This window comes from Alexandromys fortis, unplaced genomic scaffold (assembly GCF_014885135.2).
Source record: "Alexandromys fortis isolate MF-2015 unplaced genomic scaffold, M_Fortis_MF-2015_v1.1 scaffold_128, whole genome shotgun sequence".
Lineage (NCBI taxonomy): Eukaryota > Metazoa > Chordata > Mammalia > Rodentia > Cricetidae > Alexandromys > Alexandromys fortis.
In genome coordinates, this window is record NW_026068012.1 from 4490253 (window position 1) to 4513974 (window position 23722).

At 44.5% G+C, this 23722-nt stretch overlaps 1 protein-coding gene across 1 annotated transcript in view; it reads right to left on the reverse strand.

The window, feature by feature from the left end:
- The window catches only part of C2cd2 (C2 calcium dependent domain containing 2), a 68518-nt gene that overhangs the window by 23978 nt on the left and 20818 nt on the right, over positions 1-23722 (reverse strand). The window contains exons 3-9 of the mRNA XM_050162089.1: positions 17423-17542; positions 14146-14250; positions 9447-9569; positions 7034-7157; positions 5365-5473; positions 2865-2929; positions 358-482 (exon numbers count right to left, since the gene is read on the reverse strand). Coding sequence (XP_050018046.1) covers positions 358-482; positions 2865-2929; positions 5365-5473; positions 7034-7157; positions 9447-9569; positions 14146-14250; positions 17423-17542 — 771 coding nt within the window. The remainder of the gene's footprint in view (positions 1-357; positions 483-2864; positions 2930-5364; positions 5474-7033; positions 7158-9446; positions 9570-14145; positions 14251-17422; positions 17543-23722) is intronic.

Here is a 23722-nt window from a genome sequence, read left to right on the forward strand (position 1 = left end):
ACAGTGGTACACTGGTTTCCACTACTTCACCTATGTTCCTTAGGGTTTTTTGTTTGTTTGTTTTATCAACCCAGACTGACAAAGACTCAGGAGAGCAAAGCTCAAACTCATCAAAGTCTAAGCATGACTCAGAAGAGGAATTTTTAAAAGGAAAGCAGCTGGGTTAGCTGAAACGACACTAGGAAAGGTCATCTCCTACAGTAGCCAGCTTAAGCCAGTTGTGGCAAGATGTGTCCACCTGAGCCTGAAGGCCGTGCTGAGAAGAGGGCTTCCTGGGTGAGCTTAGCATGTCAGATGGAAGTAACAGCAAGCCGAGGCAGGCAGGAGACAGGACTGTAGCAGAACATGTTATCATACCTCTGCGGTGACTGAACCTAACACCAAGCTGTCAGGCTCCGTCCCGCTGACCAGTCTGAAGGTCTGTGGGCCATTAGGCTGCTTCCTAAATAAGTCTAGGTGAATGGTTGTTGTTCCCAGCAGACCTAGAGTGGAAGACAAAAAGGAGCAATGGTGATGTTTCCACAGTCATACACCCTAAAGGATGTCTGTCCCGTTAGCTCCACTACACAGTGTCAATCAAGTGTTACCAGATAAAAAGGGGCTGCAGGAAATCCAGGGCAACTTCTGCCATGCTTGGCAGAGCAATATCTAAACCACACAGAGTGTGGAACTGCATCAACATCCCTGAACCACTGACAGGAACAGGAAAGCAGACAGAGGGAGAGTGGGGGATGGGAGGGGGAAGGGCATCAACAAAAATGAAGAAGCTACTGAATGCCCTGGGCAAAGCATGTATGGGAGGATGGAGGGGTCAGGGTCATAACGACAGTGACCTATTCTCAAATGTGTGCCTGCGTGTGAAAAGCAAGAGTAAGAAAGAGGGAGAGACAGGGTGAGAAAAGAGGAAAAGGGAGACAGTGGAGTGCAATAGCTAACCGAACATAAAGATTATGGGCAACAGCGCAAATAATCAGAACGAGAATATAAACACGGGCTGCATGGGCACACTCTGCACAGCATCTGTATAAACACGGGCTGCATGGGCACACTCTGCACGGCATCTGTAAAGCTGCACAGAGCTTTTAGAGGCTCCATCAGGCTAACTAGGAATGGAGGGGGTTAAGCCACCAGGAGCATGAACCAGGAAGGATGAGAAGCCAATGGCAGCCTAATGCAGGGTGTCTCACATATTCACTCAAAGAAGGTTTTTCTTACTACTTCTGCAGGCATCTAAAGATGGCAGACTCAAAGAGGCTTGCACAGAACTCTTGAAGGTAACTAGGGCAGGATCACCTGGTCAGTCACCTGTCTTCCAGCTTCCCTTCAGGAGACCACAAAGAAACTCGATGGCACAGCTAGATAAGCCAATGGTCTCTTCCTTCCCAATTTTAATGTTCACATGGCTTTTAAAACACCCAAGAGGTCTGAGAATGTAACTCAGTACTACAACATTTACCTAGCATGCTTAAAGCCCAGCACCACAAAAAGAAAAACTAATTTAAGAGCCAGTGAGATCGCTCATCAGGTAAAGGTCCTTGTCACCATGCCTGATAGACTCACAAGATGGGAAGGAGAGAACTAACTCCTCCTGCAAGTTGTCCTCTGACCTATACAGACACAGCACTAAATTTAAAAACAGAAGAATCTAACAAACCTTGGCACTACCAATGTATACCAAAGTGCACACTCATGTCCATGTTTATGTTGGTGACTTTACCCTCAATTGTTGCTTTCCTGTGTCTGAATCATATGTCTACTTTAAATTAAGCCCAAGGGGCTTATTCTGTAGGGAAACATCAGCTGAAACTTATAGAGAGAGGTAATAGGAAAGGGACTGTCATGGGTATGTTGGGAAAGTTTGTTTCAGTTTTTTTCTTTTCATTTTTTTTTTTGTTTGTTTTTTTGAGACAGGGTTTCTCTGTGTAGCCCTGGCTGCTCTTCTAGAAGACCTAAATTCAGTTCTGAGGCACCATGTGGCAGCTCACAAACATCTGAAACTCTTGGCAAAGAAACTGTATACAGCTGTCCAAACTGGATATTCATGGATACAAAAAAGTGACTGCCAATCTTGTTTAAGAAAAGGTAGTACAGTCCTTCAAAATTCCCTGCTTCTCTGAAATATCTGTCAGATATCCTAGGCCTGTAGGCCAAAGTTTAATGCCCCACTGTCACAGAAGAACCTAAGGTGACTGACTGTCCAGGGAACTAGATGTTCCTGTTATTAGGTAATATTACACTCATCTGGGGGGTTTTGGATGAAGTTAAAGACTAAATAATTAGACTTAAAGTTTTCCTTAGGTATAATAAAAGGTAAATTATGCATAAAACTTTAGACTCACAAAACTAGACTCTCTAATTTTGCCAAATACAAATTGATTAGATGTTGTAACTGTAATTTGTACTTGATAACTTTTTTTGTTGTATATAATTTTACTGTGTTAAAGTTGAAACCTTTTTCTAATTGGACAAAAGTAGGGAAATGCTGTGGAACAATCTTTGTATACTGTAAATATGTATCACATTTTTTGGTTAATAAAGAGCTGACTTGCCTAAAAAAAAAAACATCTGAAACTCTGGTCTTGGAGGATCTGGCACCTTCCTATGATCTCTGCAGGCACTGCATGCACACAGTGCACAGACATACACGCAGGCAAAACACTCTTATACACAAAAACAAAGGAAAAAAATTAAAAAACCAGACAAGCATGTCCCCAAAATGAAAGTCATTACTGACGTTTGACTGTGTACCAAACACTTCACTGGGAGACCTGTGATTCAGCAGAGGGGCTACCTCCTTTGCAGTTTCTCCCCTCCCCGTTCCAGAGTCCAGGTCAGGGCGCTAGTCTGGAGCATCCTCCACCCACCTTCTGGAGAGCACCCATTCTCTGAGATCTGCAAGAGCAGCTCCTTGGATTTGGCGTTCAGTTCACTGTGGAAAGAACAAAGTCCTGTGAACACTTCAAAGCTCAATGCTACCAGGCTGGGCCCCTCCAGTGTATATTTTTAATTATGCAAAGGAACACAAAGTTATCAGTCATAAAAGGCAGACTGCCTGCAGCCTGACAGTTCAGAAATAGCCACTGATGTATCCAGGGATTGGCCTTTCAGAGGGGATCCATGGAAGACCCTTTATGACAAGACGTATATTAGACAAGCTAATACATCAGCTGTGGAGACCTTGATTTCATTAGGTTAATTTTTATCAAATTAAATTAAAAGTCAGACGTCATTGTTACCATTTAAAAACAAAGACTATGTATAATTAACTGAGCACAGAACACAGAATATCCAACAAGCCTCCCTCCTCCTTTCTAAGATGCCTTTTACTTGAGATACACGTAGTATTCCTGTTCCCATGCTATTTCCACCATCACCTTTAATAGCTTTAGGTGATTTTCACAGACTGCAGAACAACTTCATTTTTGACAGATGCTTATGCTCAGTTGCCTTGGCCTTAAGGAATTTTATTCAGCCAAGTCCTTACAGATTGAGGACTATAAAAATAGAATTTAAAATTAGAGTTGTTGTTTCTAGAAAACAAACCAAGATTAACATCCTCACACAGTTGGAGGTCAGAGCACAGCTAGAGTTGGTTCTCTCCACCAAGTAGGTCCTGAGAATTGAACTCAGGGTGTCAGGCTTGGCAGCAGTGTCTTACTCACTGTCCCCCTCTCCAAGATCTGCCATCTCTTCTGCCATTTCTTTAAGTGCATTAACCAGCTCTTTTAGATCGCCCCTGTCCTGATGCCAGTGGTCTGCTCCTGGGACTGATCATTCACCGTGAGATTTTAAACTCCTATTACAGAGGACCCATGAATTTGCCCTAAGCAAGTGCTTCAAAAATGGAAACCAGTATTAAACTCTATGAACTCTCTTTGGGGAAGATCTGAAGGCAGGAAGTTCACTGCTTCCTATGACCCATCTGGTGACAAAGTGGAAGTTTTATATTTCTGGTGCAAACTCAAGTAGATTTATTTGTTTGTTTGTTTGTTTGTTTGTTTGTTTGTTTATCGAGGCAGGCCCTCTACATAGCTCTGGCTGTCCTGAAACCAAGCTGACCTTGAACTCAAGAGATCTGCCTACCTGTCGAAGGAGCTGCTGGCCTCTTCCCACAGCCCTGCTCCTGGCCGCCTGGCTAGCTTATACCCCAAAATAACAACATACAAACTGTATTCATTTAAACACTGCCTGGCCCATTTCTATTAATGTGTGTAGCACCCCAAGGTGCGCTTACTGGGAATATTCTAGCCTACGTCCATCCTGGTTCGGAGCTTCCTCCCCTCTGCCCCAGAGAGGAGAGCTATCGAGTCTGAGCTCACTTCCTCTTCCTCCCAGCATTCTGTTCTGTTTACTCCACCCACCTATGTTTTAACCTATGAGGCCAAGCAGTTTCTTTATTAATTAACCAATGATCTTCCTCCATCATTTCCCCTTTTTCTGTTTAAACAAAAAAGGAAGGCTTTAACTTTAACATAGCAAAATTACATATAACAAAACAGTTATCAAGTAAAAATTACAATATTTACATCTATTTTATCTTTATCATAACTAAGGAAAACTATAACTAACTATTCTTCAACTCCATCAAAGACTCCAGAAAGATACAATATTACCTAAGCAAAGAAGAAATAAGCAACTTTCTACCTCTACTTCCCAGGTACTAGGATTGAAAACATGTACTACCAAATCTGGCTTGGATTTATTAATTAATTTATTAATTATGCTAGAATGGCTAGTCAAACCTTTTTTTTAGATTTATTTATGTGTTCAAATGTTTTGCCTGCATGTATGTATACCACATGCATGCTTGTCTCCTGCAGAGACCAGAAGAGGGCATCCATCACCTGGAATGGTTATGAGCTGCCATATGGTTACAATGAACCAAACCCAAACCCTTTGCAAGAGCAGCCGATGCCCTTGACCAGAGCCACAGCTTCCAAACATATGTATTTTAATATTTAATGTATTCTGGATCCTATGTGATGGCATATATTAGTTAGGATCTTTACATTGTGATTTATAAGTGGTTTTGCATGTCCTTTTTCTATTTTTTCCACCAGAGGTTGGCATTAGTTGGAGATTTCCTTCCACTCTGTGTGACTGGCTTCTAAGGGAAGCAAGCAGGGATTCCCGTAATAGGCCCTTCATCATAACAGGGAATGAGGAGAAAGATGATGCCCATAACAGCCTTTAAAAAGAAGTTCATGTTGGACACAGGGCTGGCTGTCTTTCAAACACTCAGGGCTTGCTTTCATTGAATTAATCTTTAGTATTAATAGTACTATGCAACAACTCCAGGATCTGTCCATCTTGAGCAGACCTAGCTGTTGCCACCAGGCCCCTGAGGATGCAGGCTGTACTCACAAGGTCAATTCCTCCTCCCAAGAGAGGTCTGTAGTGTTTCTCATTAGGGTGCTGATGAACTGCTGTGCAGGCTCATTCAGCTGGGCCACACACACGTGGCTAATGCTGCCTGTGATGAGATGAAGCAAGGCTGTATTAGCTTTTATTTTTTAATGCATTGTCTTTGCTTACCCACACAAGGAATAGTAAATTAACTGACAAGGATCTCAGTTTACCAACAACTACGAGACCTTTCTTTCACTTGCCATTATACACTCTCAAAGCTTGGGCAATACCTTGGTGGTAACAGCCCTGGACTGACTCCAATGCACTGCTTCCTTCCAGCAGTTGATCAACTCTGACAGCATGCAGGACTCTCAGGTATGGAGTCTCACCCAGAAGCAGCAAGCCAATGTGCTGAGACTAACAACCTGCCTAAAGGATAGCCAGTCCTAAGCTTAAACTGTGGCCACGTCTCACAGACAACCCATGTCTCACTTACAACAAGCAGGTGTTTTCATTCCTCATCTAACCCAAAGCTCTTCTGGGGTACTTGGTATAGGCACTGTGACATCTCACAGCCGTTCCTGCTCTGAGAAAAGGTTTCCTTTACAGATCAGTCCTGAGGCCTTCGGTGGTTAGTAACTACTACAGTGCATCAGGTCAGGGTAACTTTCACAGTCTCCTGTGAAAGGGAAGACTCAGATCCATTTCCATATGTGGGCATGTTAGTGTGGATAGGGAATGGGATCTGGTTTCATAGCATGTGCACCCCAAAGTTGGGACTCCCACCCCTGGCTGGTAGTGCAGGGGATCCACTTCCCCACTAGCTGATACAGGTGTGAAAGGCAACATGCAAGTACCTGTAGAGACAACTCAAAAGAAGTTTCTTTGTGCCTTGTAAACTGAGAAGGCGAACCTTTGCAAATAGTAACCAGAATTCCTAACATTCTTAGACAATGACCAGAACTGTACTTCTATTCTCATCAACATCAAGCTGCAACTGGACAGTCACAGCCTGCTTCAGACTGCTAAGCTTGGGGAGGGTGGCTCAGTGACCACTGCGAAGGGCCAGGGCTCACAGCTGCCTTCTTCCCATCAGCAACACCAGGGGCAGCAGTGAGCCTAAGTCCTCTGATCCCCCATGAGCCACCCCATACCCCACTTTTTAGAAGGTATTCTACATGAATTTATTGGCTCATTTAAAAAAAAGAAAGCCAAGACTAGCAACCATTGCTGAGAGCAGAGCAACCACGACACTGCTCTCCCTTGGCATTCACGTGCGTGAGATGAGCTTAGATTATAACCTGCATACTTATGGGGTGCAGTATGACAGTCGAGGCACGTATAGCCTGTATGATGGTCAGATTCTGTTACTAGCCTTGCCACTGTTTCAAACATCTGCCCTTTCTCTGCATCTGAAATATTTAAAATCTTTCCCACAAAGTCTTTGGGTATGTGCAGAAAAACACAGTTGCTTACCATGTTAAGGGGTTACAGTTTGTGGTATCTGGACCCCAAGCCCATTAGTCAAAGACCAAGGTTTTCACTGTATTTCTGCCAAGGAAGGCAGAGATCATACTGCAGACCCAACCAGGTTGCCATACAAGGATTCACCAGCCCAAGCCAAGGAAGGTCCCTCCCATAGCAGTGGGAAGCCCCATGAGGCCCTGGTGGCATCAGCACCCACCTGAAGCACCAGGGTGGGTTAGCAGGGAGACTCGTATATTCTTCACCTGCAGTTTTAGTTCATGAGCCCTTGGAGGTTTGGGAGGGCAGGGTTCCTGAGCAGTGGAGGAAGTGCACTGTAGGGTCTGTAGGAAAAAAACAGGGTAACAGTTGTGAAGATATGAGGGGTCAGGCTCCATAATGTAGGCATAATTAAGGAAGTCTGTGAGAGCCTGGAATAAAGGACAACAAATACTTATTCGGGGAAGAACTCACAAGGGTAGAGAGCCGTGGTCCTCTGCACTGGAAGCAGTGAACAGAACTCTGACCACCACCCAAGACAGCAAGCATGCTTCCTGTCCACACACAGTACCTCAGACCACACCCTAATGGGCCAGTACCCTAAAGGCTATTGGCTAAATGAATTACCATGATGGGCGCTGACTTTTATAAGATAATAGGACAGCCAGGGACATTAGCTTATATATGCATGATATCTTTGACACCAGTGTCTTTAGGGATACTAGAACAGGGGATCTGACTGCCAGGATCAACTTAGACTTGACGGTCCTATCTCATGAGAAGGTTCTGTTGCTTCTGAAGTGAGCCTTTTCTTCCTTTAGTCCTTCCTTCCTTCTGTCCTTCCTTCCACTCTAACAGATTTATTTGTGTATATGTGTGCTTTGTTTTTATGCACATCAAAAGAGTGGGTCATATCCTGTTTACAGATGGTTGTTAGCCATCATGTTGCTGGGAATTGAACTCAGGACCTCTGAAAGAGCAGTCAAGAGCTCATAACCACTGAGCCATCTCTCCAGCCCCATGGTGAGCCTTTTCTTATCCCTACTGAAGAACCCTTCAGAAAGTGATGTCACTGTCCAAATTCTGCTTTGTCATCTACTTCCAAGGACAGTGAAGACTAGCCAGCACATAGTTCCATACTTAGACCCAGATGTGGTAGTGAATTGGCCTTCACGCTGCAGTGCTTGACAAGACAATATGTAGATATGAATGGCCGTCAGTCTGTGATCATCTCTTGCCTCCAGGCAGAGCCCACCATTCTAGGAAGAACGCCTATGAACCTCTGACATCACACAGGTGAGGGTATAAAGGCAGGTGCAGTCCTATTGCATTCTCAGAAGGGCACCAGACACGAGCTGCCATGATGGTGCTCACAGGGGCTCTTAAATTTAGCACAAGAACCTAAGGTTCTCTGAGAGATGCTGGACAGTTAAAGCCATCCTGGTTGCTGACTGGACTTGAGCTACTTCTTGGGGGATGCTTCCTAACATCTCCAGAGACACTCATGGTAACACCCAACAAACACTGTTCTGAACCAGGTGAGGCCAGGAAGGACTGTAAACTTCCTTAAAGCACTGGGATGGGATGGAGATTTGAGAGTTTGTCAGCTGTATGTGTGTGACTACATTTTTCTTTCATTACTGTGTATGTGTACATGTATACATGAGTTTTTACATGTCTGTGTGTGAACATGGACATGTCTATACATATGGAAGCCTGTGGTTGTCAGCAGGTGTAATCCTTAATCACTCTCCACCTGATTCATTGCAGCAGGGTCTCTTTGTTGAACACAAAGCTTACCAATACAGACAGTTCAGTCAGCCAGCTTGCTCCAGGATCCCCTAATCTCTGCCTTCTGATGCTAGAATTACAGGCAGACCACCATGTCTACCTGGCATTTACTTTGGGTTCTAGGGATCCAAATTCCAGTATCCATACTAGCACAAAAGTGCTTTAACCACTAAGCTATGAGGGTTCCACTTCTGGGCCATAAATACCCAGCTACTCAGTTAAACACCATTCTGGGTGTTTCTATGATGGTGGCTTGAGATGAGTTCAATGTTCAGGACAGATTTTTATTTTCCTGAGACGGGGTATGGTGTTACCCAGATTGGAGGATAACCTTGAACTTCTGATCCTCTGGCCTCTGGTATTATAGGTATTTGTCACCATGCCCAATGTATATGGTCTTAGAAAGCAAATCCAGGACTCCGTGCATGCTGCATGCTAGGCAAGCACTCTTCAAAGTAAGCTGTAGCCTGAGAGATCACCTTATATCTTATCCCCCTGAGAGGCCCTGAGGGAAGTTTATAACCCCCTGTGTTTTCATCTGCTAGCTGAGCTGTTCCTGCTACCTTGCAAGCAAAGGAAAGTAAAGATGACTTCTCATTGTGACCCTAGTCACCTAGAATTTAGTACCAAACGCTACCATCAGCTGACAGTGCCTGATGAATGTAGGGGACCATAGCCTCATGAGAAGAACACCCATGAGTGGCCTGGTGACCTCTCTCACCATGGGTCTCTGATCTAATACCATGGACAATATCTGCCTGTGCAGTGTCAGCCCCACCGTGAGAAGTGAAAGCACTGGAAACACAAGTCAGAATCACCCGCGTCCTGGGATCTGGGCTTACCTGAGCTTCTTTGGCCCGTGAAGGCTTGGTGCTCAGAAACACAGATGGAGAGGCAACACCAACTAGGTACTTCAGAAGATCTGCAAGGGCTTCGGAAAGCATGTTTACCTCAAGCACCTGCTTCTGGAGAGGGAAAGGCCATCAGATCATTGCACGCCAGATGCAGGTACCTGACAGGCACGCCAGATGTTACAACATCAGACTACATTAAGCAACCTTGGTGTGAGGGCTATGCTGGCTCTTATCACTGGGACTGCAACTGTCCTGCTAGCCCATGACAGGCTAGGAACAGCAGCAGCCTCCAGGAGCACAGCCAGTAAGGAAAGGGGGACCTCGGATCATAATGAACCAATTGTGCGAACAACTGTGTGATGTTGAAGAGGCCCCTGAGCTGCAGAGAAGCACAGTCCAGCCAAGAACTTGATGGAAGGCAGAGAGAGTCAGGATTTAGGACCAGACAAGGTGTGCAAAGACACCAGATCTCAGACACTGATATGGGAGTGTCATATATCAATCTGTTGATTTCATTGGTTAAGCAATAAAGAAACTGCTTGGCCATGATAGTTAAAACAGGTGGGAGGAGTAAACAGAACAGAATACTGGGAGGAAGAGGAAGTGAGCTCAGACTCGATAGCTCTCCGCTCTGGGGCAGACGCCTCAGACAGAGACATCATGCTCCCCTCTCCCGGGCAGATGTGATAGCTCTGCTCTTTGAGGCACATGCGATGAAGCTCTGACCCAGGATGGACATAGGCTAGAATCCTCCCGGTAAGCGCACCTAGTGGTGCTACACAGATGATTAGAAATGGGCCAAGCAGTGTTTAAATGAATACAGTTTGTGTGTTGTTATTTTGGGCATAAGCTAGCAGGCGGCCGGGGTGCTGGGGATGCCACCCCGCCACTCATATTACTACAAGACACCATATAGCAATAAGCACACTGCTTCCAACTGTTGGATCTATTGGCTGTACCTGGTTTGTTGCTTTGACAAAAGCAACTTAAGGAAGAAAAGGTTCGTTTTGGCTTAGAGATGTAAGGCACTGTTTTTCATGACAGGGAAGGTGAGGTGGCAGGAATGTGAAGCAGTTGATCATAGAGAATATCAGGAAGCAGAGAAAGATAAATGCTGGTGCTCAATTTGCTTTCTCTTTTTTATTCATTCTGAGACCCCAGCCTACGAGATAATGTTGCCACATTCAGGTGGGTCTTCCACCTCAATTAATCTAACTTTGAAATTCCCTCAATAAGTTATCTGGAAGTCTGTTTTCACGGTGATTGTAGATCCCATCAATTTAAGAATCAAGATTTAGCTGGGTGGTGGTGGTGCATACCTTTAGTCCCAGCACTTAGGAGACAGAGGTAAGTGGATTTCTGAGTTCCTGCCCAGCTTGGTCTACTGAGCAAGTTCCACGGCAGCCAGGGCTACATAGAGAAACCCTGCTTGAAAAACAAACAAACAAACAAACAAACAAGCAAACAATCAAGATTTAACTGTCACCTTTCTGCAGCTCAGATAGCTCCCATATTCAAGATGTCAAGGTGAAAGTACCCCATGTGAAGCCTATGAAGGGACCACAACAACCTTCCTGGGACTCATCCTGCACCATTCCTAGCTTGGTACTGGCGAGGGTACGGTACCCATTCATGTGTGCGTGGTTCTGTGCAGCAGAGTTCTATAAATCAGAGGTTCTTAACTGTGGGTGGTGACCCCTTTGGAGTTGAATGGACCCTTCACAGGGGTCCATATCAGAGATTCTGCATATCAGACACTGACATTATGATTTATAACAGCAGTAAAATTATGAAGTAATTTATAATTATGAAGTAGCAACAGAATAATTTTATGCTTGGGGTCACCACACCACGAGGAACTGTATTAAAGGGTCATAGCATTAGGAAGGTGGAGAACCACTACTATAAATGTTTTTAGTGCACAGGTTTTGGGTTTTATTTTATTTTTCAGTATTAGGGATAGAGACCAGGATTTTTTGCCAATATTGGCCAAGCATTCTATGAGTGGACCTTGGGTTTTTAAGACAAAATCTCATTGTGTGTCCCAGCCTGGCCTTAAACTCATGATCAGGCCTCCCTATAGTGAACTTGGCCTGTATCTACTAATCTTTAAATGTAAGGTCTCTAAATGCCAAAACCCAAAAGGCTGATGCCATGGCTCTCCCTGGGGGCCAGCCTCCCATATACACATGTATTAACTGGTTTAATCTTCACATCACATTCACTCCACTTCACAGATAAGAGATGAAGACATAGAAAAGTCAATTAACACTCACAGAGCCATAGAGTCCATAAACAGGAGAGCCAAAAATCAAATCCCACTGTCTAAAACGGTTAAGAGTCTGTGCTTTGAACCAGGAGGCCATCCCCTATCCCCTCAACGGTTCCTTGATAGCCTAGCCTTCATTTATAAGTTAAATAAAAGTCACATGATATAGAATAACTATTTAAATGTACCTTTCACTGCTCCTTCGTACACACACAGTGCTAAGCACCCACTCCTAAATACGTTCTCAACCTTCTTACTACTTCCTAAAGATGAATCCCAACTCCATCCTTATCAGGAGTCACATCCCTAACTCCTGGCATCCATCTTTCCTTCTTTGTGGATTGCCTTTTCTGGATGAGCAGTGTCGTGATACTGACACTTATGTCTCCTGCATCAGGAGACATCTGCAAAGCTAATCAGGACACAGCGTGCACCAGCAAGTCACCCCATTTCTGGCTGAATAATACCACACAGCATGGTTGTGCTTCAGGATGGGCCTCAGGATGGGCTCTTACTTCTCTGTCTGACCTGGACAATTGCTCCTTACTCAGCAGACAGGAACTCTGGCCCGACGGCAGGTGTTATCTAACAGGATCAAGAACAGTGGCCAGGACAACCTCCTTTCACAGCCTCTCCCTATCCCCAGTGTTGTTCTCATTCATCAGGGAGCTGTGGGTCTGCCACTGAGCCACAAAGTGGTCCCCAGAATGCTTCACAGGGGAATCTGTGGGTGCCTAGAGGATGAGGTACAGAGAGTATACAGTGTAGGCAGCATGCTGCTGGTTGACTTCAGGAGGAGGAATGAATGAGATCATCTTCATAAAATGACACAAGTCACTTTTGTGCAGGTTATCAGTAAAGCCAAATGGAAGGGAGCAGAGCTTTTCCCCAGTCTGTCAGTGGTGCTGACTTTAGATCAAATTTTCTTTATTTTTTTAAATTTAATTTATTTATATTTTATGCATGAGTGCTCTGCATGTATACCTGCAGGCCAGAACAGGGCAACAGATTCTATTATAGATGGCTGTGAGCCACCATGTGGTGCTGGAAATTGAACTCAGGACCTCTGGAAGAGCAGCTAGTGCTCTTAACTGCAGAACCATCAAATTTCCAATAGTCAAAATTATATACAAGGAGTTGAAGAGAAGGCTCAGTAGTTAAGAGCACACTGGCTGTTTGATTCTAGTGGACCTGAGTTTGATTCCCAGCATCTACAAAATAGCTCACAACCTTGTCTAACTTCAATCCCTGGAGATTCAGTGACCTCTTCTGGCCTCTGTAAGCACTGCACACACATCATACACAGACACACATGCAGGCAAAACCCACACACATAAAAATAAATTATATAAAAAATAAAGTAAATATACAAATCCACAGAGATAGGGATCTCCTACACCTGAACATTGAGTCAAGTCAGTGTCAGATTGGTAACACAGCCTCTCATGGGGAAAAATGACTCAAGGAATCACACAGAATTGTGCCCTTCTTTGCATTGAGAAATTCAACATGGCTGAGCTTCCCTGTGTGTACTGCAGGCCTGCATAAATTATGCCATCATCAGAAAGAAGCAAGCAGCAGAAGGAAAGAGAAGCAAGGGCTGCCCCACCCACCCCAATTCATTCTCTCCTTCTCCTTCCTTCTGCTCTTTGCTTCTCTCAGACAGTGACATCATTTGTCCAGACTTTCATTCCATACAGACAAGCCCTGACACGTTCAGTCTCTTCTGCTGAGAAGGAGACCATTCTGATTTCAAGATTCCTTGAGTCATTCCCCCCACACCCCATGGCTGTGTTACCAATCTGATATTAGTCAATTGCCTCGGTCAGAATTTGTGTGTGTGTGTGTGTGTGTGTGTGTGTGTGAAACTTACCAGCTAAAACCAAACCAAAGCCAAACCAACCAAACCTTAACCCTCACACTGCACACATCTATGTCAAAATACAAAGGCTAAAATATTGGCAAGTCTGGGGTAGAACACTAACAAGCACGTTCAGGGCCCTGGGCTCCATTCCCAGCCCCAGAGGAAAAATGGAGAGAAAAGACAAAGAGAGAAAAGACGAGTCTCTTACCGGAGACACACTACAAAGCCCACAGATCTCTACCATGGGGAGGCCTCAGTAGCTGATCTCGTTAAAACAGAGCAGAACTACAAGGGAATTTTGTGAACGCCACAGGAAGAACTCCCTGTCCAGAAAAGAAAAGTTGAGTTTTTTTGCACACACTCACGGCAGCTTGCACACTGAGGCCCCAGAGAGGGGAAAGGAAAGTGTCCTCTCCATCAAAGCCGTCCCCTACAGCGCCCTGTCTCTTGTGGCCTACGCCAGCATGAAGAGGATGCCTAGCAGGGCTACCCACCTTAGAGCTAGCCATGCATCTGTAAACCCGTGGAAAAAATGACAAAACTTACGGACTGACCTCCCCTGGGGTCTGCGGCTGGATCTTGATGGCTGTTTCTGGTACATGGGTGAATGACCATCTGATCTGAATGTCTTCTTTCTTCTCTTCCATGTGGAATTCTATCTATGGGAACAAACCACCGAGAAACAGTTACTGGGTAGCTGAGCTCATCACCTGAGCCTTAATAAGCTCATACATGCATGCATCTGTGCCATGTACATGCATATTTTATGCATATGTGCTATATGTGTGTGCATGTTGCATGTGTGCACTGTGTTGTGTCTTACAAGGCATGCATGCATATTCTATGTATGTTCTGTGTGCTGTGTATATGTGTACTGATGCTCTCTGTGTATTCATTTTTTAGGATTTATTTTTCTTCTATGTATGTGCTGGTTGATTTGACCCAAACCTAGACATACTTTGAAATGCCTCCATCAGATTAGCCTACAAGTCTGTGGGGGTTTTGATTAATGATTGATGTGGGAGAGCAAAGTTCACTATGGGCAGTGCTACCCCTCCTGGGTAGGTAGCCCTAGGCTGTATGAGAAAGCAGGCCAAGAAAGCAACGGGGAGCAAGCCAGTAAGCAGGACTCCTCCATAGCCTCTGCATCAGCTCCTGCCCTGACCTCCTCTGTGATGGAGTGTGATTCCTTAGTTGGATGCCCCATCCTAACCCTAATTTTGCTGAGTTTCTTTTTTGCAGTTTTCATTGATCAAATGAAAGTCATTTGTTAGTCTTATACATTAGTTTAGATGGAATCTTTATAAATTTTGATGATATCCATAGCTTTTCTTTTCCTGTGGAAACAAAAGCAAAACCCATTCCCCAATATAACACATATCCTGGTTTCCATTCGAAGTCAACACATCTTTGAAGTATAGAGACTGACTTAATTCAGCATTTTTTCCATTATTTAATGTTTCTTCTCAGCTGTTGTTCCTTTTTTTCTTTTCTTCTCTTTCTTTCCTTTCTTTCTTTCTTTCTTTCTTTCTTTCTTTCTTTCTTTCTTTCTTTCTTTCTTTTTTTTTAAGACAGAGTTTCTCTGTAGCTTTGGATCCTGTCCTGGAACTAGCTCTTGTAGACCAGGCTGGCCTTGAACTCACAGAGTTCCGCCCTACCTCTGCCTCCCAATCATTGGGATTAAAGGTGTGTGCCACCACGGCCCATCCTGTTCCTTTCTTATTACCATTTAAAAAATTTAAAGTCAATAAAGCATTGTATAATCTATCAGTGGGGGTCTTTATTAGTCCTTTCTGTTTATTAAGCATATCTTTTAGAGTGCGATTAGATCTTTCTATAATTGCTTGTCCTGTAGGGTTGTGTAATATACCTGTAATATGCTTTATGTTGTAATATGCAAAAAACTGTTTCTTTTTACTAGGGACATATGTTGGAGCATTGTTCAGTCTTAATTTGTACAGGTACTTGTTATCCTTGAATTGTTAGACTGCTGAGGAAGGAACAACAGCAGATAAAAGACATCTGATTATAAATGATGGCCATAACTTCTAATAAATGTGTAATAAAGAACCAGCTGCTTCAGAACTCAAAGCAGTTTCCCATTGAAACCCTGAATATGTACCTTTGGTATGGTATACACATTCTAATTTTCCAAACTCTGCAAAATGAAACACATCTATTTTCCAAATTTCATTTCTTTGAGTACCCTTTGGGTTACTTCCTGCAGGAAGTGGAGTTTGGTTATACAAAGAACAAGTAGGACATTTTCTTATAAATTCCTTGGCTGGTTGCCACGAGATGGAAAAATCCTTTTTCAGACCTGAGAATTGTAAGCTAGAATGAACCCTCCCCTTCCCAAGCTGCTTCTAGTTGTGGTTATTACAGCAATAGAAACGTAATTCAGATAATGTGTATGAGTTGCCTATGTGTATGTAAGTGTACTGTGTGCATGCCTGGAGCCCCTGGAGGCTAGAAGAGGTGACATGTCCCTGGACCTGGAGTTATGGGAAGATTGTAAGCTACCATGAGGATGCTGGAAATCAAACCCAGGTCATCTGCAAGAACAGCATGTGATTTTAACTACTGAGCCACCATTCCAGCCCCTGTGTGTGTTTCTTTAGTCACGTTCTTAAAGACAGTGACTCGGCTTCTGCCTCAGTCTAAAATGTTCTTTCAGAATGGATGTGAAGACCTCCCCACCCCCCAAACCCCTTTCCAGTCTCTCCTCTGCCCAGGCAGGTCCTCAGGCCAAGTGTCACTGACACTGTGCAGCCTTATTTAATAGATAATATTAATAGTAATAAATAAGCCTTATTTAAATAAGGAACTCATGTTATCAAGGCATACGAGAGTGGAGGGAGCGAAAAGAGCTAGGGCACCCTGTCTTCAGTGCTGGCCATGGGCGGTACCCGTGTTCACATGTCCCTGGGATTATATATGGAGTACCATATATAATATATAATGGTACCCCCTCACCCGAGCCACTCCAGAAGCCTCAAATGGTCTGCTTTTGAATAGTCCTATTCATGTAGATGGGGCAGAATCATGGAAAAATGGGTAAGGCCTTCATCTTGGGCAGTCTTAGATATAGGACCAGGCATAGTAAAGGGGACTTGGTAGGTGTGGTTAGGGCTGGACTTTAAGATGGTGAGAACAGCTTATGTCTCCAGGTGGCTAGCAGGAGAATGGTTTGGGACTACACCCATGGTGACTGAGCTGAAACGGTATAAGGCACAATGACCATACAGAGTGAGGTGGTATATGAGCTCTTAACAATTAATGTATAGCCAACAAGAGCATGACGCCACAGTCCTATAACCCTCCAGGACCCTACTGAAGAAGGCTATCTTCAGAGTCAAACTGCCACCATTTTCATCAGATCATCTGTATCTGCTTACAAAGGATCATCAAAGCTGGGCTTGCAGAATTAATGACATTTCCTCATTGGAGAGGCAGGGTGGGTCACAGGACCCTCACCCAGAATCTAGTTACTTCTCCAAACCAGTTTTACACAATTCTGTCCTAATTCCACATGGCCTCAGCGAATGTATAGGCTGAGAGGAACTAGAGAAGGGGGCTCTCCATCTATATAGCTTGGGGAGTCATCATCCATGCTGGGTACAGACCCTACAGTGTGTTGTGCTGTTCTGGGTCATATTCATGGTAAGTTTAAGATAATGGGTGACCTAATTCATAATTAATAACACCATGAGATTCAGCACTCTGTAACTCAGCATGGACGAATTCTCCCTGTGTCCCTCCTGTGGCAGGAAACACAAGGATATGTCTACCACGGATTTCCTGTGACCGACGGCATCTACACAGCCTTACCTTTAAATGAAATGGGGAAAGCCGGACGTCATACAGCTGGCATTCTGAACTGGTGGTGGAGACAGGCCCTGCACTGACCAGGAACTGAAGGGTCTCGCCCACCACATGACAGATCACGATCTAGAGAGACAAGGGACAAGGAGTCTTCAGAAGACATCAAGGACAATGGTTACCATGGACACCTTCATTTCACTGAACAATCTAGACTTTCCATGTGATCAAGGAAAGAATTTTGAGTCTCAAGCTCAGATAAATATTCAGATTCACATCTTTTATACCATGAAAAAACAAACAGATACTGTCTCAGATGCTCGATTCCTGATGGAGTCTCAAGAGCCAAATTCTTTCCTGATTAAATCTAATTGTCATGATTTTCCATATATAATGAAGGGTTTTCTTTTTCTTTAAAAAATCTCCGTTACATATTTTTTCACAATGACTGCCTTCAAATTCCCTAGACAGGGCCAGTGAGATGGGGCGCCATGTGAAGGCGCTTACCACCAGGCCTAACAATGAGTTCCATACCCGGGACTGACATGGTGTAGGCAGAGAACCAACATCTATGTGTTTATGTTCCAGGTTATTTGATCACACTGTGACACCCTAGACTGGGTTAATAAAGTTAACCTTGAATCAGGCGGCAAACCCAGCAACTGGCAGACTGGATTAGACATAGAGAACCCAGAAATATGGATAAAGAAGACGCAATGGAAGAGCAGGGAGGGACTTAGAGAATCTGAATCTCATGAATCTGGGAAATATAGAGAGAAGGTCAGCTGGTCACCCCTCTGCTACTTTTTTATGTATCAGGTTTTCACCCCAATATTTGACTCTCACGTCTTAGATAAAACACATCAAGTTGCCTCTGACCTACACACACACCACAGACACACAAACACACCACACTCTCCCAATATGAACACACACACCACACACAAATAATAAATGAACTTATTTTTTTTAAGCCCTAGACATTTCTACCCTCATGTAGAGAAAAGCCACTTGCTGTCTTTTGCTAAAAGTAAGCCTTTAAAAGAAAATAAACCGATGGTGGACTGAGTGGGACAAAAAGACCCACAAGTGGGAACGTGGTGGATTGCCCTGGGCTCCAAAGAGGAAGCATGGTCCTGCCCGGCGCCATGACGGGGCAGTCTGCCCCAGGCTCAGAAAAGAAAACCCAGGTATGATATGAAATGGGAGAAAGAGACAGGATGGTTTATGTCCTGTGGACAGATGCATATCTGAAGAGACAAGAAGCAATGAGGAGTAGGCTGGTGTGATGTCTGGGCCTTGACTGCTGCTGGGCCCTACGTCTGGGTTCATGGCCCTGATACAGCCACAGTCGGTGTTGAAGTCCATGGCTCCTGATACCACTGAAGGCCGAGAGGATAAGGCTGCACAGAGTTTGCTCTGCACCCTCACTGGCAGTAACACTATGGGGAACTGGTCCCACCCCTCACTGGCTAAAGCACTCAGAAGAGAGGGTCCTGCACCTCACCTAGGCACTGTAGGAGAGCTGACCCTGTAGACAGGGGTGAGCCAGACCTGAGGGTGTGAGAGAATCAGAGCTGGTACACCTCCTTCTGTGTGTAGTGATGCAGTGGTGGGGGTGAGGGAAAATTGCCCTCCCTCCTCGCCCCTACTGCTTCCAGCTGGCAAGAGAACTGACCCTCCTCTTTATCAGCTGCAACACTACAACAAGTGGGTCCTGAACGTTGTCTGGGCTGCACAGCAAAGCTGACCTTTATGAGTGTGTGTGTGTGGTGTGTGTGTGTGTGTGTGTGTGGTGTGTGGTGGGGGGGGGTGTCTGTGGTGTGTGTGTGTATATGTGTGTGTGTGGTGTGTGTATGTGTGTGGTGTGGTGTGTGTGTGGTGTGTGTGTGTGTGTGGTGTGTGTGTGGTGTGGTGTGGTGTGTGTGTGTATGTGTGTGGTGTGTGTGGTGTGGTGTGTGTGTGTGTGGTGTGTATATGATGAGTTGTCCGAGAACATGAGCATGAGAGATCTGGGCCTGCCCCTTATCTGCCATATGATGGCTGGACGGAGGAGAGATGAGCCCCCACCCTTCACCACCTATGGCAGGTGGAGGAGCTTTCTCTGAGGTTGTAAGAGTGCAGAGCTGACCTTGCTCCTCACCAGCTGCAGCACTCAGGAGAGTGGCCGCGCACCTCAACGGGACAACCCAGTCGAGTTGGCCCTGATGGTGTAAGTGTGGGGGAGTCGATCCTGAGGGCATGAAGGCAGAATTGGCTCTGCCCTTTGCTCAGCACTGCAAGGGGTAAACTAGCCAGGACAATGCTGGAGAGCTCACGTCAGTGGTGAGATGGCAGGCTGACCCATCCTGCAACACCCAACCCATCTATGATATACTGGAGTACACGAAGGGGCCAGTCCTGCAGACCCAAAGCTGCAGGATTTCCATGACACAGGGCAACAACAGGATATCCAAGAAGAGTCCTAGTGAGGGTCCAGTGTAGTAGAAACCAGAAGCCTTGAACCAGACCAACTTGCAAGTAAAGATATATGGATATTTACTGTGTAACTCACTGTGTCACATTACAGCTTCCATGATGAGACTGATTTTCCCTTTTGTTCTCTTAAATTTTATTTTGTTGTATTATAGGTGGGGGTTGCAAGGGTAGAGGGTGGATACAAAGGGACAGGGAGGGCTGGAGAGATGGCTCAGTGGTTAAGAGCATTGCCTGCTCTTCCAAAGGTCCTGAGTTCAATTCCCAGCAACCACATGGTGGCTCACAACCATCTGTAATGAGGTCTGGCGCCCTCTTCTGGCCTTCAAGTATACAGACAGAATATTGTATACATAATAAATAAATAAATAAATATTTAAAAAAATGGTAAATATTAACAAAAAAAAAAAAAAAACAAAGGGACAGGGAAATGAAAGGGATCAAGATACACAATGTGAAAGATACAAAGAATAAACAAAAAGTTAAAAAACAAAATAAGTCATAAGTTATTAAGAGTTAAAAAAAATATAAAAATTAGCTGGGTGTGGTGACACACACCTTTAATACCAGCACTCAGGGGGCAGCAGATCTCTGAGTTCAAGGCCACCCTGGTCTACAGACCTAGTTCCAGGGCACCCAGGGCTACACAGAGAAACTCAGTCTCAAAAAAAGCAAAAAAAAAAAAAAAAAAAAAAAGTAACATGAATTGATAAAGAAAAATATTACAGATTTATCCAGAACATAAAAATTATTCCAGTACAAACAATTTAGCATACTATTATTTTTAATGTTAGAAAAAAATTTAAAACATACATATTAAGTAATTGTAAAATTAAATTAGTCTAATGAAAATAGAATTATAACATGAGTTCAAATATAAAATGAACTTGCATTTTAGAACAAAGTTCTAGAAGAGAAAGGTAATTACACCAACAATAAACCAAACCAAAATCTAATATGTTATAAGTCACCTCAGAGAAGTGATTTTATGACCAAAATCACAGTGGTTTTTTTGGGGGGGAGCAGATCTTCTAAGTCAGACTGCAGCCATGCATGCCCAGGTCACAGCAAGGCTCGATGCCAGGTATATAGGGGCTGCAGCAACAGGACATGTTAGGTACTACACCATAGCGTGGCTAGGCAGCCCAGAATCTAGTAACTGGAAGTCTGAAGATGACACAGCATGGACCTCTCCCTTCCCCCAAGGAATGGCTGACCCTAACCCTGAGGTTCACATTAGGAGACAGAAAATTCTTCAATTCTCTGGTGTATTTCTCAGAATCTAAAACACATAGCAGAAAGATTATGAAAATAAATACTTTGCTCGGCCGGATGCCCAAAGTTCAGAGCTAGGCCATCCACCCCCTTTCTTTTCTCATCCCTGGCCTCCCAAACACAGACCTCTTCTGCTGCCACTACCCCACAACACACATACTCTAACCCATCCTTGGTGTGCTTTGAACCCCATTCAGGCAACTTCCGGAATCTAGGAATAGAGTCCTGACCACAGCTCTAGCACTAATTCACCTAAAAATTAAAAAAAAAAAAAAAATCACCTTGCTACTCAATTCGGGAAGAAACCGATTCACCTTTCTTTCATCCATTCCTGTGACAAAAGATGAATGACAGGGTCTCGTTACGTCTTCCCCATTCCCAGAGTTCACAAGATGGTTGGAACAAAAACAAAACAAAAAAAAGTTTGGATAAGCAATGTTGCTGATTCATGTTAAAAATAGATGTTCTATAAACAATCCTTTCTGGAAATTTTGACAGCAGAGAAACTGCACGGACCAATGAGTGACGCAGGGAAATGTCACTGTTCCCAGGGCCTGTGCCTGTTACTGCTCGAAATAAAACAATAAAACAGAAAAGGGCTTGCTGCACCTCTATCAAGGGGCGCTAGAACATTCTAGGCCGAGCCCATGAGCACTGTACTAAGAACACTGTGGCTTGGGGTGGGGAGGTGTGCTTTAAACCTCGTAAGAAGCTTTGGTTTCCAAGGACACATAAAGCTACCCAACAGTCATCCCTTGAGAGACACAGAGCATCTTAGCACTTGGGTAAAGCTAGGAAGCAATCAGGCCAATAACTAAATTCAAGGAACCTGAGGACTTCTAGAACACAAGACCTCAAAGCTTATGATACGCCACTTGTAATGGTCAATGTCAGATGTAAACTTGACAGGATCAAGAACCACCACGGTAGACAAGCTTCTTCCACCCCCTCCCACACACACTTGTGAGGGATTGTTTAAATTAGGTTAGCCCTGGGCATGCCCGTGGGGATATCATGCTTAAATTAATTGAGGCGGGAAAACCCATTGAGGAGGGATCCCTGGCCTGAGTCTTGAACAACGTGAAAAGAAGATTTGCCACTCTGCTTTCTGAATGCAGATGCCAAACAACCACACACAAACCTTCTTTCCCTTATGTTGTTTTTGTCGGAGGAAGAGGGGCTGAGATGCCACTTACTTCCTCTAACCTCAGAGCTAGCAAATTACTAATGGGGCTTCATCAGATCTTCCCCAGCCATACTGTGGCCCATCAGCCATGCACACTAGCCTTTGTTATTGCCTTCAGTGTGTATGCACAAAGCTCATAAACAAACCTTCTGAGCCCACCATCAGAAAACTGCCTTTGTTCTCCTCCTGCCACCTTTTTTTTTTTTTTTTTTTTTTTTTTTTTTTTTGAGACAGGGCCCCACTCTGTAGTCCGGGCGAACCTAGACTCTCTACACAGCTGAGGCAGGCAGCTCCATCCTTCTGCCTCAGCCTAAAATGCTAGGATTACAGGTTCATGTCACAACACCTCTCTTAATCATGACCTTTTAAAAAAATTAAGAGTGCTCAGCACGGCTTGTAGCTCACTGTGTAATTCAGGCTCATCTCAAACCCAGAACACTCCTCTTGCCTTGGTCACCCGAGTAGCTAACAGGCATGGGTCACCACACCTGGCTTATCTCAACATTCTGAGGTGCTAGTCAAACCAAACAGCTCTCCATGGACAGAGAACCATCAGGGCTGAACCGCTCCCCAGGGTTCCACCTCTGCCACCCGAGAGCCACAATGCCTCGTTTGTCAAATGGAGGACAACAAAATGATTTTTAAGTTGGTAATCTTCTTTATCTATATTAATGGTGATCCCCAAACCACAGAGGGCTTCACTTTTAGGCCACTCAACTGAACAGCCGTAAGCAGTGTTAAGTTGGGAGAGTAGACCCCAGCCCCTCGCATATTTCCTAGCCCCCAGGGCTGAGAGTTGTATTGGTCTGGACTCCAAATCCCAGCATGCCAGGTCCTGATCCCTCCCTGGGGGTATTTAAGTACACTCCCAAAAGAGGATCACGTGGTTCCTTTTCCTTCCTCCTGGTGATCGTGTTCGAGCACAGGACTCCCATTAAACTTGGATATTTCTTAATTTGTCTTATTTTGATTTGGCTTGATTGGGAATTTGCGTTAGGAACAATTCCTAACAAGCAGGATCCTGTACGTGTTTGAGGGACCCTGACAACTTGCCGGCCATCTTAAAGGTTCAGAATGCCCACAGAGCTGACACCTACTTTAGGGCCTATGAGGAGCAGAGACCTGGTTGTGAATATAGAGCTTTCTAGTTAGGTGGTAACTATGCTTTCTAGTTAGCCCTTCAGTGGCATTATGTGGACCTAAGTATAGGTTTTAGGTCTTTCTGGCTTGGGTTCCAAGCACGTGTTCTGAAATGTCAGTGCATAAACACATGCAAGCTTGCATGTGTGGTGTATGAATGTGTGCAGAAGTGCTAACCTGCGCATGCAAGTGTGAAAGCCAGAGGTTGGTGCTTGCTGTTCTTCTCAATTGCT